The sequence below is a fragment of the Vollenhovia emeryi genome, unplaced genomic scaffold (genome assembly GCF_000949405.1).
Source record: "Vollenhovia emeryi isolate VEMERY1.0 unplaced genomic scaffold, V.emery_V1.0 DF939142.1, whole genome shotgun sequence".
In the NCBI taxonomy this organism is placed as follows: Eukaryota; Metazoa; Arthropoda; class Insecta; order Hymenoptera; family Formicidae; genus Vollenhovia; species Vollenhovia emeryi.
The window spans coordinates 134,961-148,353 of NW_011967224.1; the positions used below are offsets into that span (position 1 = coordinate 134,961).

General features: G+C 35.7%; 1 protein-coding gene across 5 annotated transcripts in view; it reads left to right on the top strand.

Annotated features, from left to right (window-relative positions):
* The window catches only part of LOC105566712 (disheveled-associated activator of morphogenesis 1), a 33,415-nt gene extending 22,966 nt beyond the window's left edge, over positions 1-10,449 (top strand). For 4 of the 5 annotated variants that reach the window (XM_012020928.1, XM_012020927.1, XM_012020926.1 and 1 more), the window contains exons 2-12: positions 864-971; positions 2,914-3,222; positions 3,863-4,087; positions 4,302-4,899; positions 4,976-5,250; positions 5,623-5,955; positions 6,122-6,597; positions 6,791-7,227; positions 7,685-7,812; positions 7,896-8,066; positions 8,148-10,449. In XM_012020928.1, coding sequence (XP_011876318.1) covers positions 930-971; positions 2,914-3,222; positions 3,863-4,087; positions 4,302-4,899; positions 4,976-5,250; positions 5,623-5,955; positions 6,122-6,597; positions 6,791-7,227; positions 7,685-7,812; positions 7,896-8,066; positions 8,148-8,417 — 3,264 coding nt within the window. In that variant the 5' untranslated portion in view covers positions 864-929 and the 3' untranslated portion in view covers positions 8,418-10,449. Of the gene's footprint in view, positions 1-491; positions 668-863; positions 972-2,913; positions 3,223-3,862; positions 4,088-4,301; positions 4,900-4,975; positions 5,251-5,622; positions 5,956-6,121; positions 6,598-6,790; positions 7,228-7,684; positions 7,813-7,895; positions 8,067-8,147 lie in introns of those variants that run through there. The other variant, XM_012020929.1, reaches the window with a different exon arrangement.
* The last annotated feature ends 2,944 nt before the right edge of the window (positions 10,450-13,393 follow it).

A 13,393-nucleotide genomic window follows, 5' to 3' on the forward strand; every position in this document is an offset into this window, starting at 1 on the left:
GACGGCCTTGAACATTGAGACAGGCTTGACATCTGTCTTTGACGGATTTGACGGACCATTGGATTTTTTTGCTTGGGGTACTATTAAACAAAAATTCTACGAAAAGCCGGTTAATGACATTAATTCTTTACAAGGAAGAATTATTCAAGCATGTGAAACAATTACAGCTATTCAGTGCCGCTCTGCCACTGCTACCGTCAAAGACAGATGTCAAGCCTTTCTCAATGTTCAAGGCCGTCACTTAAAACAAAATTTATAATTAAGTAAAAATTTTCATATTTTTTAATAATAAAGTATTTAAAGCACACTATTAAATTATTTATTATAACCCGATAACAATTTCATAAAATTTTATAATGAAAAAATGTTTAGATGTCAATATCTCTTAAACAAAGCGTTTACGGACATGTCTCCAGAGGAAAGTTTTTTCTTGTTTTGAGGTCCTAAGTTCATATTTTAAGTTAGGACACTTTACCCTGAAACACCCTGTATATTACAAGTGTCTAAACGCTTACATTATAAGTACATAACGGCTAAATGTAAAAGTTCTGTTACTTTGTAGCAAAAAATAAAACGACTGTTACGAAATTGATGTGCAATACGATGTTACTTGTAAAACTGCTTACTCCCGTTTTCTGACGCTGTAATATACATATAATATTACTGGGTATGTGACACTACGTTACATTATAAAGAATGAGAGAGGGGGATACGCGAAATTTCTGCGATACAACTTTATCCTCTTTCGACTGCTTTCGTCGTGAAATTTTTCCACGAGCTCTCAATAAAACACAGTTTAATTATTGATGCCGTAACGCCACACATTATAACACATGATATATGAAGTGTCTTATGAATTACAGAGGATTCCAAACTGTCCAGTGAAAAGTTCGCAGCCCCTGAAAGAATTTGTTGGCCGCTGTCAAACCATGCCGTCACGAGTGAAGAAATCGTTTTGTGGCTGCCTGCAGGTAATATTATAACAATAAGTAAAACTTTTATGCAAACTAATAGCTAGTGACCAGTGATAAAAGCTTAAACGAAGGATTACTAGATTATTATTTCTACAAAATTGTGCAAATGAACCATACTCTTGTGACAGACATGATTGATTATTTCTAAATAAATATTTGCCAATAATAATATTAAAATATCACAGAAACGTGTTAACGATATGTGGACAGGTTTTCCTCACGGATGATCATAACACAATTATTTTTCCGTTTTTAAATTCAAGCGAATAATAATAACACGTTTGATCATCTATGTTTAAATCTCACTGTACGTACGATCCTGTTTTCCCCGCAAACTCATACAAGCGCAAGTCATACGTCACGTTTGATAGCGGTTTTTGGCATCGCGACGCTCACGCGCAGGCATACCTTTTTCCCATGCAGCGCCGAGAATACGTACGTATGTAAAAAAATCTTCGGAATGGAAACGATGGGGGCAAGATTCCTTCGGACATTCCGGACGGTCCGTATGTATATGCGCGCGATCTCTTACCGTGACGATCGCGCAAAGATGATGTTTGCGGGGAATAAATCGACGTCTGATACTTGAATAGGTAATTTCTTAGTCACGTGTGAAAGTACCGCAGGAATCCAAACGCCTGAGCCGGTCCCCTGACCTTTGCTGCCGTTGCCGCTGCTAGTTCTCGACTGACTAACAATAAGAAACACGGAGAAGCGAAAACGAGCACGCAATAGTGAAAATAGATTGAGCATCGAGATCAATACAATTCCATTGCTATACGGAACAATATATTTTCTATCGCCCCGTAATCCCATAAGCGGTGTCGTTCTATTATTATCGCTCAACATTGGCGTCAAAATCTGATCTTTTCTAAATTATGTCGGTTAAATTATTATCAATTAAAATAGGCCTGTAATTGTGCTGTACGCCTTTATTCTCTGTGTAAAATTTGAATGCAAAGAAAATCGTACTTAAATGTCTTAACATATTTAAGGAAGATGGAATTTTTGTGTATGTACAAAGTCTTCAAGTTATATAACGTTGTTAGAGAGAGATAGAGGGAGATTTATCAGTATTAACAAACAGCTTGCAATTTTACTTTAGTCTATAATTACTGCATTTTTAATTATTGCAGGATAAAAGATTATACCATGGCCAACAAAAACGCAGCATTTATTTTTAACTATGTAATAATCGTGGAGCTTCGTATAAGCACGTTGACAATTGTTAGTACCTTTTTAGGATCGACAACTTTTTCCTGTTTTCGTATAAATAATATTTTATTAACACTTTCAACGTCACGCGTATTTTAGCTGGTTTTCCATCTACGCCAGGTTAAATGATTTTATATTAAGGACAATGTAGCATTGAGTTGCATAAGAATATATTTGATATTTATGTGACAATCACCCCACGTCGCCAATGATCAGCAGAGCGTAAATAAAAAGACCGAATATCGGTCACCAATGATCGCGACAAATGTGTGTCATAATTCAATATATCAATGGAAAAACATATGCAACGCCCCCCCCGTCTAAAGAAAGTTTATTAATTGAAAACCAAGTCCAGTGGCAAAGAACTGCGGCAAGGGTGAGCCGGTTGCATTATTGATCGCTGTGCTATATGCTATCTGTATTCCCCGGAACTCTACATTTGTATTAAACCGCACGTCAATGTAACTATTATAGATAACATATTAAATACACAAATAAAGTTGCGGAAATGTGTCTGCAACAATTTTGTATTATAGATATTGCATTTTTCGCACACAAGCAACGCATACGCGAAAACAGAAAACAAGACAATTCACGCTGGCAATGCTCAATGCATAAAATTAAAGCAAGAAGACTATTACTTTGTACCTTCTTCGCATTGATCGATACAACATTGCTTGCATATCGTGCATGACAGGATGCTAAATCTGGTTGCTCCTCGTAGGATGACGAGCCACCGGAAATCACGTATTGCGTTGTGGAACACACGGGTACACTCACGCTACAAGCAATGACGCCGACCTTACCAATGCCGGCTGAGGAGGAGCTGAATAAAATGTTCCTCGAGCTCGTCGACGAACTCGACCTAACTCAAACCAATCGGCAAGCAGTTTTGGCACTTCCAGCTAATAAAAAGTGGCAGATATATTGTTCCAGAAAAGGAAATGGCACGTTGGACAACGGTGGCTTGCGCACCACTGACCTTAGCGGCGATCCCGAGGACTATATCAATAGATTGAGGACGATAGCGAGTGTGAGTGAATAAAATTGAACGAATAAGAATCTACGGTTATTAATGTTGCAATTATCGATCGTTGGTGATTTGTTCTCTTGTTTTTTCTTTGCATGCATAAAGTATTGCATTAGTACTTTAAGCAGATTCAAATTAAACAAGTTTTTCTATACGTATATCAAATGTGTTCGAAAAAGTTGCTCTTTCTAAAATTAATTTTACTTTTAGGAAAATAAGCAATACGGAACAGTTGTTTTTTTAAATGGAATTATATGAACGTTTGCATTAAATATATTATGGAAAAATATTATTAACAAAGTTTACTTATTGAAACTAGATATGTTACGGGTACATGTAGAAAGAATAGAGACGAACCAAAGTTATGAAATAGACTGATAGATAAAACAGGGTCGCGAAAAAATTGAAAACTCGCAAGATACATATATGCTTTTGCCGTGATAATTTTTAGAAGCTTGCACAATACATAACAACTTTTATATCGTACCCTGTAGCGTACACTGCGTATTATAGATTTACGATAATAAGATTGCTCGAAATTATTTTGCCGGAAGATTAATCAATTGCAAAGTAGTTTTGATTTTATCTCTGACACGTACATATGTTCTTGGTACAATAGCATATGCATATGTTGTGTGTACAGAATCCTTTCCCGGAGGAAGACGAGGAGATATCGAATCAAATGCGTCAAGCAGAAGCTCTAAAGACTGCCCTGAGGACGCAGCCGCACAGCTTCGTTCTCAGATTTATAGAACTAAATGGCTTAAACGCTTTATTACAAGTATTAGGAACTATGGACACTGAAGCAGCTAACAGCAATCTCCACACTAGTGTTATAGGATGTTTAAAAGCTTTAATGAACAATTCGGTGAGTACTGTCACGTATAGCAAGCGTTTAAAAATACATATTGACAATACTCGGTCAAATAAGCATCTTGTCCAATTGTTTCATACATTTGGGAAAAAAAATGATAATTAATGAATCATCGTTTAACGATATATCTGGAATTAATTTCGTCAAGAGGAATTTTTTAAGCGTATTGTTTCTGCCACGTTATATTTTACTTGATATTTGTTTCTAGAACGGTAGAGCGCACGTGTTGGCACATCCAACGGCAATTAACACGATATCACAGTCGCTCGCGTCTGAGAATATAAAGACGAAAATCTCTGTGCTGGAGATTCTCGGTGCAGTTTGTCTGGTGCCAGGCGGTCACCGCAAAGTTCTAGAGGCCATGTTGCACTTCCAACAGTATCATTCCGAGAGAACGCGCTTCCAGTGTATAATCAACGATCTTGACAAAAACTTCGGCATTTATAAAGACAATTTATCTCTGAAAACAGCGATCATGTCGTTTATCAATGCCGTGCTAAACTACGGACCTGGCCAGGTGACACTAGAGTTTAGGCTACACCTAAGATATGAACTATTGATGCTCGGCATCCAGCCTATTATTGAGAAACTAAGAAAATACGAGAATGAGACGCTCGATAGGCATCTCGATTTTTTTGAAATGGTGCGAAATGAAGACGAGAAAGAACTCGCCAGGAAGTTCGAGAAGGAACACGTGGACACTAAGAGTGCCAGTGCCATGTTCGATCTTTTGCGACGGAAACTCAGCCACACTGCTGCTTATCCTCATCTTCTTAGCTTACTTGAACATTGTCTTTTGTTGCCGCGTGAGTTTTTCAATTCAAAGATTTTATTTTTATTCAAGACCATACCCCATGATGCAAATTAATTTTCTTTTTCTAGTGGATTACGGCTCGCATCCTCAACATTGGTTGTTGTTCGATCGGATCGTTCAGCAGATCGTTTTACAATCCGAAAGCAACGAAACGGGATTAGTGAGAAATCCCGATGTGGCCCCGATTGAAATAAATGTGAAAGAGATCGTTCATCTTCTCGCAAAAGAAGAGGAACTCGTGGCAGCAAGAAAAAAGGCCGAAGAAATGGAACGCGAAAATTTGGACATGTCCACGAGATTGGCTAAAAAGGAGCAAGAACTAGATTTGAGGACTCAGGAAAAGGTATTATCGAAGTCAATATTCTACTTTTCAATCGTGACGAATCTCTTACGATTCTCTTCACTGATAGCAAAATTTTATTTATGAAAGATATTCACTCACGCATTACATATGAAAAGAATTTTATTTGCTTGGTTCAATTTGTTTACCAAAACTATACGCGTACAAGAAGCGTTTTAAATTATTAATATCGATAAAAAATATTAAGATCGACGTCCCTTGATAATAATAGGAAAAACACATTCAGATTGAATTATTGTTACATCTTGTTGTTAGACACAATATAACTTGAATCGTTATTTACCGATCGGTGTTATCCGTTTCTTCGCTGCATAAAATAGTAAATAGTCGTAATGTGTGATTATCTATTTGTAGGAAGATATGGAAGCAAGTCTAGCAAGAATCAAAGAACGCCTTGAGAAAGAGACGTCGATGCACATAGAGACAAAACAAAAAATTTCTGAATTGCAAGACAATCTGGAGATGTTGTCGCGACAAATAAACAACGAGAAATCCGAGAGGAAACGTCTAGAGCAACTAGTAGCCTCGGGAAGTTTGCCAGACGACGCGAAGGCTACTCTGAAAATTGTCGAAGATGAAGTACTCGAGAAGCTAGAGGCTAAACCCACCCCGCCACCACCGCCGCCTCCTCCATTAGCGCCCCCGCCACCTCCTTGCCTAATGCCGGCTGCTCCTCCACCCATGAAGGTTATTACTAGACGTATACTAAAATTTAATATTTAACAATAGTTTAAAAGAACAGTACGTGTGGCAAAATCTAAGATGATCGGCAATCAGCTAGAATAATTTACTAATTACACGATTTTCCTTAATCGGAAATAATTTAATTTGCATCGTTCGCTGCACATTGTAGGTGGAGATAATAAAGAATGTCCCACAACCGAGTAATCCTTTGAAATCGTTCAACTGGTCGAAGATACCTGAGCAGAAATTGCAGGGTACAATATGGTCAGAGCTGGACGATACGAAGCTATACAACGTAATGGATCTCGAGTCCATTGATAAAATCTTTTGCGCCTATCAAAAGAATGGCGTTTCCACGGAAGGCTCGATAGAAGACTTGAGGACATTAGGAAAGAATAAGAAGACGATGTCGGTAATCGATTCAAGAAGAGCGCAGAATTGCACTATACTATTGTCGAAATTGAAGATGTCCGATAATGAGATTACCAGAACGATACTGTCGATGGACCAGCAAAATATTTTACACATCGATATGGTGGAGCAGCTACTAAAGTACATACCATCCTCGGAAGAAGCTGCTTCGTTAGATATCCATCAAAAGGAATTGCAAAACAGGGCTGACTGTTTCTTATATCAAATATCAAAGTGCGTTGTACTTTTTTATGTTATCACCTTCTTTCCGACTCTTCTTTTAAGATTATGATAATCGATTTAATTAACGATTGATTAGCTATTAAGAGATTTAGAAGTGTCCGCCTTTCTTTATATGCATGTATGTACATACACGGCAGATCAATGAAACATTGAACGAAGGAAATGTAATCTCTTCTGTCTTTAGGGTGCCACATTATGAACAGAGATTGCGTTCTCTTCATTACAAGAAAAAATTCGCAGCTAGCATTGCGGAACTGACGCCGAGGATGCGGGCAGTTTTAGAAGCAAGCCGACAAGTGGCCAGATCAAGAAGACTCAGAAAACTTTTGGAATTAGTCTTAGCATTGGGAAATTATGTAAATCGCGGGAATGCGCGGGGTAACGCGTGCGGCTTTCGATTAGCTTCTTTGAATCGTCTAGTCGACACAAAGTCTTCTTGCTCCAAGGGTACGACTCTGCTACATTATCTCGTGCAGATTCTCGAAGCCAGATTCAGAGAGGTCTTAGAAATCGAAGAGGATATGCCACACGTTAAAACTGCTGCTAAAGTTAGTATGGCAGATTTGCAGAAGGAAGTGGCCAACTTGAAAAACGGATTGCAGGATGTTCAAAGAGAAATAGGTAATAACTGACGGTTATATAATAGTTGAGTTTTATGCCAACTGACTGCGATTTACATAAAAAGTGGAATTAAAAATACAACCGAGAAAACTTAAAAGTTTCTGATTATTGATAAGAAGAAACATCTATTGTCGCCAGTATATAAATTAAAAACAGTGAACTAATTTGAAAGAACCTTTACAGTTTTTTCTTGTAAGATCTGACGCACTATACATGCAGACTCGACTTAATTGTTTTGATTTATTGCGTTAAATAAACCATCTGCCAGGTCGTCTAATAATGTTTTCATCTGGTTTCTGATTATTTTTAAACTATTAACTATGGTTACTTCGAAAAGAGAAAGACAGTTCCCCTTTTACTAAAGTTCTTCTGTTCTTCTGAAAGCGCGCGCGCGCGAAGAAAGTAGATAAATTATTATTGTATCATCTGTGCTATTTCCATTTTATTTATTTTTCAGAATTTCATCGGGGTCAATCTCAAGTGCTTCAAGGTGACATGTTTTTACCGGCGATGAGGGACTTCCAGGCGCAAGCCACATGTAGATTAGCAGAGGCAGAAGACTTATTCCAAGACATGAAAACAAGGGTAAAAAATAAATAATTTGTGTCAAGTGTAGTTTTGATAAATATCTGATTGATAAATATCTGATTGTTATTTCGTCGAAACAGTTTGATCGAGCAGTGAGATTGTTCGGTGAAGATTCGGCTGGCGTTCAACCAGATGAATTCTTTGGCATTTTTGAAAATTTTTTACAAGCTCTAACGGAAGCGAGACAAGATGTAGAAAATATGAGGAAGAAAATCGAAGAAGAGGAACGTAGGGCGAAGCAAGAACAGGAAGTAAGCGATATTATCATTATATTGTATGTCATCGGCACATGCATAAGACGTAAATAATATATTATATTGTAATTATTGCAGCTCCGAAAGAGAACGATAGAGAGGAAGAACTCGCGGGAGGGTATACTAAACAGCATATCGCTAAGTAAGAAGAATGAAGCAAACAGTAACGGACAACAGCACGATAATAAAGGTGAATTCGACGATTTAATATCCGCTCTTCGAACTGGCGATGTATTCGGCGAGGATATCGCTAAATTCAAAAGATCCAAAAGACGACCTGTTACACCTAGCGGTCAAGAATCACGAAGGCACAGCACTCACAAGGAAGATTCACGGGAACGTCATTAGAACCCCAATGGATCCATCAAATTTGATAGACAGGTCATCTCTTAGCATAAAAATTTTTCACAGACAAAACAATTTGTTTATTAAACACTTATCGTGTTTAAAAGCACATTATAATTCATCTAATTCTAATTACAAATACATTTTATGAAAATTAACGACAGATAATATTGCATAACATTATTTACAAGCGCTTCGATTTCACATTACACACGAAAGTCATATTGATTTAATAGTACGTTTTCATACATGTATAGTATCTACACAGGAGACGTGAAATTTTCTTTTAAATCAAGCTCGGGAACATTTCTTAACTTTAAATGGTATTAGAAAAACTTTTACACAATATAAATACCTATTCTGTAGTACACCTATTGTATATCAGATATAAATGCAATAAGACTTTTCATAAAAATTTTGTATGAGAAATTGAGCCTTACTTTTAAATTTTTTTCATAGAAATTTACTATTAATATACTATCAATACTACGTAAGGTGCAAACAAATCTATAAGTATATTATTTATAAGAATTTTATAACAAATCACAAGAAATTTTAGATTTCCGTATACTTTAAAGAAATTTTGTGTACGTAAGGCTAATCACTTTGATGGAAAAAAGTTAATCGGATACAGAGTTAATGTTAATAGAAAATTTCTTTGGTAAATTGAATGTAATTCTCCCAAAATTTGATTTGATTAATGTTAACCAATTACCAAGCTGCAATTAAACGTGGCATAACGTATAAAACAATTACCAAATAATTGTTAAAATTTTTTTCATTACAATAATAGGTTTTAAAAAGTAAAATAGTGATTAGAAATAATTACGTAATCAAATAGTGCATATTGAGTACGTGCAATTTGTCTTGCAATCTTCCTATCTCGAAGAAATAATTATCTTTCTTTATAAAAGGCATATCAAATTTTTAATATTATTTAATCGAAAATTACGATGTAAATTAATATAGAGATGTAAATTTTGACTTACAATACGAATAGAACATTTGTAGATGAGTGCAAAGTTTAATATGTATTCTTTTTATTTAAGTGAATATGCTCTTAAACGTATAACGTCAACAATAACTCAAGTACACCTAACGTTTTGAATAAATACAAAGAATAACAATAAGTATTTGTATGTAAAAATTAAATTATATAAATGGTTGTATACAAAAATTCTTTTGCATAAGGCTTTAACTTTATTTGTTTCATTAATTGAATTTGACTAGAATTAACCGCAATACTTACATCGCAAAATCTTGACAACAACAATTTTCATTAACCGGATATTAACTGAGCAAGATAAGACATTCACAAGGTTCCGTTGTATCAAAATCAAAATAATGTAGCACAAATCTATACAATTGTATATTTAAAGATTGTATATTTAAAAATATATTTAAAGATATTTATTACTTGTAGAAATTAATGGTATATTTAAAGATATATTTATTGCTTGTAGAAATTAAGTTGTGATTACGTCTCATGAAATAATTTTATCTTGTGCAAATGTGATAAAAATTTCATAAAGACCTCATATCGTCTGCAAATTTATCTTATAGAAAATTCAAGTAGAAATATGAATATTGATCAAAAAGAATCATTTTGTAACCGAGAAAATAATACCAATAAAAAAACAATAAACACTTGTAAGGCCTAGACTGCAAGCAGTAACTGCCAGTTAACTGCTTCCGAAGAAGTAAAAGTCTGATTTTCTAATTATAATAAAACAATAAGTAAAGAATACGAGTCGAATACAGTTTAGATAGTTAGAAGACTATGTTACGCTAGTTCTGTGTCTTTAAGGCTACTTCCGAATGTAGAAGTGAAAAGTTATAAAAATATGATTAGAAGAATTTGCTGTATAGTAGTCGATGTTTTGTAAACTTTTGTACTTTTGTAAATATTCAATATATTGATGTTCTCTTGTTCCTCGAAACATAGCTACTTTGCGAGAATCAATGTCCAATTAATATATCATATAACATATTGATATCACATACACACATGTATATTAATATATAAAGAAATGTATTAAATAAATATAAGATCTTCAACATTTTGGGCAATCTTGTTTATTCTACATTTTTTTAAAACAAATAAACGCACAAAATCCTAATCTTACTAATCATTTAAAAAATTTATACAGTGTTACAGCGACATACAGATCAGTATGACGGGTTGCCTGTTAGTGCAGGCACGCATGGTCGTTTATAACTGCATTATGAATTTGGCGTATTAAAAAAATACAGTTGACGCTACTCTCGCGACAATTTATAACGCAGTTCTAAACGACCGCGCGCGCCTGCACGAAAAGGCAACCCGTAATACTGACCTGTATGTTGCTGTAACACTGTATGTACATTAACACGAAATTAAAGTTATTGTTACTTTGTTAATTTATGTTACCTAATCTTTTAAACTATCGAATTGTCCCCTTATCCTTGACTAATCGAATCACTACCTACCCGTATTCCGATCTATAGACCTACCTATCCATTTTCTACCTACTCGTGTTTCAATATAATAAACCTACAAATCTTTAATTAACCCCGACGCGATTTTTTAGGGGTTTGACTTGGAATTTAACGCGCCCACGGAATTTAATAGGGCTTTCACTCTCGCACATATGCGAGAATGTAGATATGTATATAAAAGCATGACCCACCCGAATTATAACAAATAAAAAGAAATCAAAGCTATACTTCGTACAGCACCTTGCTTACTCCATCAGAGTGGCCAATGTTGACCACTTACCTCGTCGCATTTAGTCCTTCGTTGGGCCAGATTGGACATACCTTTCGTTGCTCCCGGCCATACAATCTGGTCATTTTGACCAGAGATCAGGAAGGAAGAAAACTCCTTCCATAGTCGGTTATCGTCACCGACAAATATTTCGTACGGTTCGAATATACGAGTGTCGATCGTATCGCAAAATGCACGGCGACGCGAAGTTAATTGAAGCAGAATATTAATTCAAAAACTTTACTGTAAATACGAATCAAATTTATTTTTATTATACTTCCGTTATTTATTCAAAAATATTAACTATCTCTTCGTAACTTGATCTTTGAATTCGAAATTCAAGTAGATATAGACAAAAATTTACTTCGCGTGATTTTAATCATATTCCACGGTAAATTAAAATTTATAATATGGATAAAATGAAACAATTAATAATGTCTTGAAAAATTTTCTTGAAAAACCGACTCGCGAAAACCGACCGCGATAATACAAAGATGAGTGTGACTATGCATGTATTCATGCGCGAGACGCATTTTGAAAATACGTATATCACGTATGTACATACATACACAGAATAAATGATGTGAGATCCAGAAAAACGAAACTTCTTTTACGATTCCATAATTACATATTATATTATAATTAATTAATAATCGTACATAATATATAAGAATAAGTTAAAATTTCAGTGTGTTCTCGATAAAATATATTAGAATCTCACGTCATATTATTTTATTTTACATATAAATTTGTTAATGAAAAATGGATAGGCTACAAGAGATTAGCTCGACGAATACATCAATAATATTCGTCATATTTTGCGTGAAACTATGTAATGTGCTGCAACAGGGCACCCAACCCTCTGCAGTAAAAATCACTCCCTTTCGATAGATGCAATATATAAAAATAAAATTATGTTGTACTCTATCCACTTGAGACAACGGATCTACGAGATATACTAATCTACTATCTACGATCTACAAGATGTAGATTTGTTGTCTGAATAAAAAAGTTTCCGACTCACCATCCGACGCGCAGCAGCGGAGTCGGGCACGTTGATTCTGTAACATAAAATATAGGATCCATTAAAGCAATGTTCATAAAATTAATATTGTAAAATATAAGTTTATTCTTAGGTATATTAAACGTTTTATTTGATTTGACATTTAAATTATTAATGCGTAAAAGATTTTCCGCAAAGCACTTCACCAGAATAAACTTTTATAAGATTTTAAATTATTCCTTGTTCTCTAATTATTATTTCGAAAATTATAGAATTGTGACATAAAACGACTAAAACATGAACTGGAAAAAAAATTAATTTTACACTAAATAAAAAACATTTACCGTAAAGTTGCTCCGCCGGCGCCCGATGCCTCCCTGGGCCTCCTCCTCCACTCGGATGGTCCTCCGAGCACACTCGCGAAAACACAAAGATCGTTCGCGCGATTGTACACTCCCGTTTGCAAAGCCCATTTGAAAGTACGCAATTTTGTTCCGTCAAGTTCGCCTCCACTTCGAGTCGGCGAGTATTATATTCCAAAAACTGCCAAATCTCGGAAGTGTAGCCATCGACAGGAACGGACATTTAATGAATACTTGATCAAATGGGCTTTAAAAAGTCTTCGGTTCGATTATTTAAACGGCACTCCCGAACGCGACGGAAATAGAAACTTTGTTATACGCGCACTTTTGTTCGTACAATTGTTAGAGATATTACCTTGCGCTTTTGATCGCATTTTCTCTTCGAATTACGCGTGATATTCACCTCGACGAATTACCGCGTACGAGACGATCGAGAATCTCGTAGGAAATGATCGCGTTACGACGAGCGACGCGAACACACGCGAAACGTCTACCTCGCTCGACTGACTCGCGCCGAATATTTCGGTACAATAGACTAGCTGTTCTTCGACCGAGTTGTTTACGGCGCTCCGGCGCTCAGCGAAACAAGGTCACGCCGTACGCAGGGATTGTTCACGTGATTCACGCGGCGACAATTGAACGAGTCTGTTATATACCCGCGCCGTTCCGCATATCGTATTAGTCTTTTTTGTTACGTGTTCGCGACAAGTACGGGAAGAAATCGCGATCGCTCTTTGCGAGTAATCAGTGATCGAGTCACAAAGAGACGGTCCAATACCTCCAATACTCTTGCAAAACGTAAGTAAAATTATACTTCAGTTTTATACTTACAATTTTTAATAATAGAGAAGTTATTATAGACTGTTTT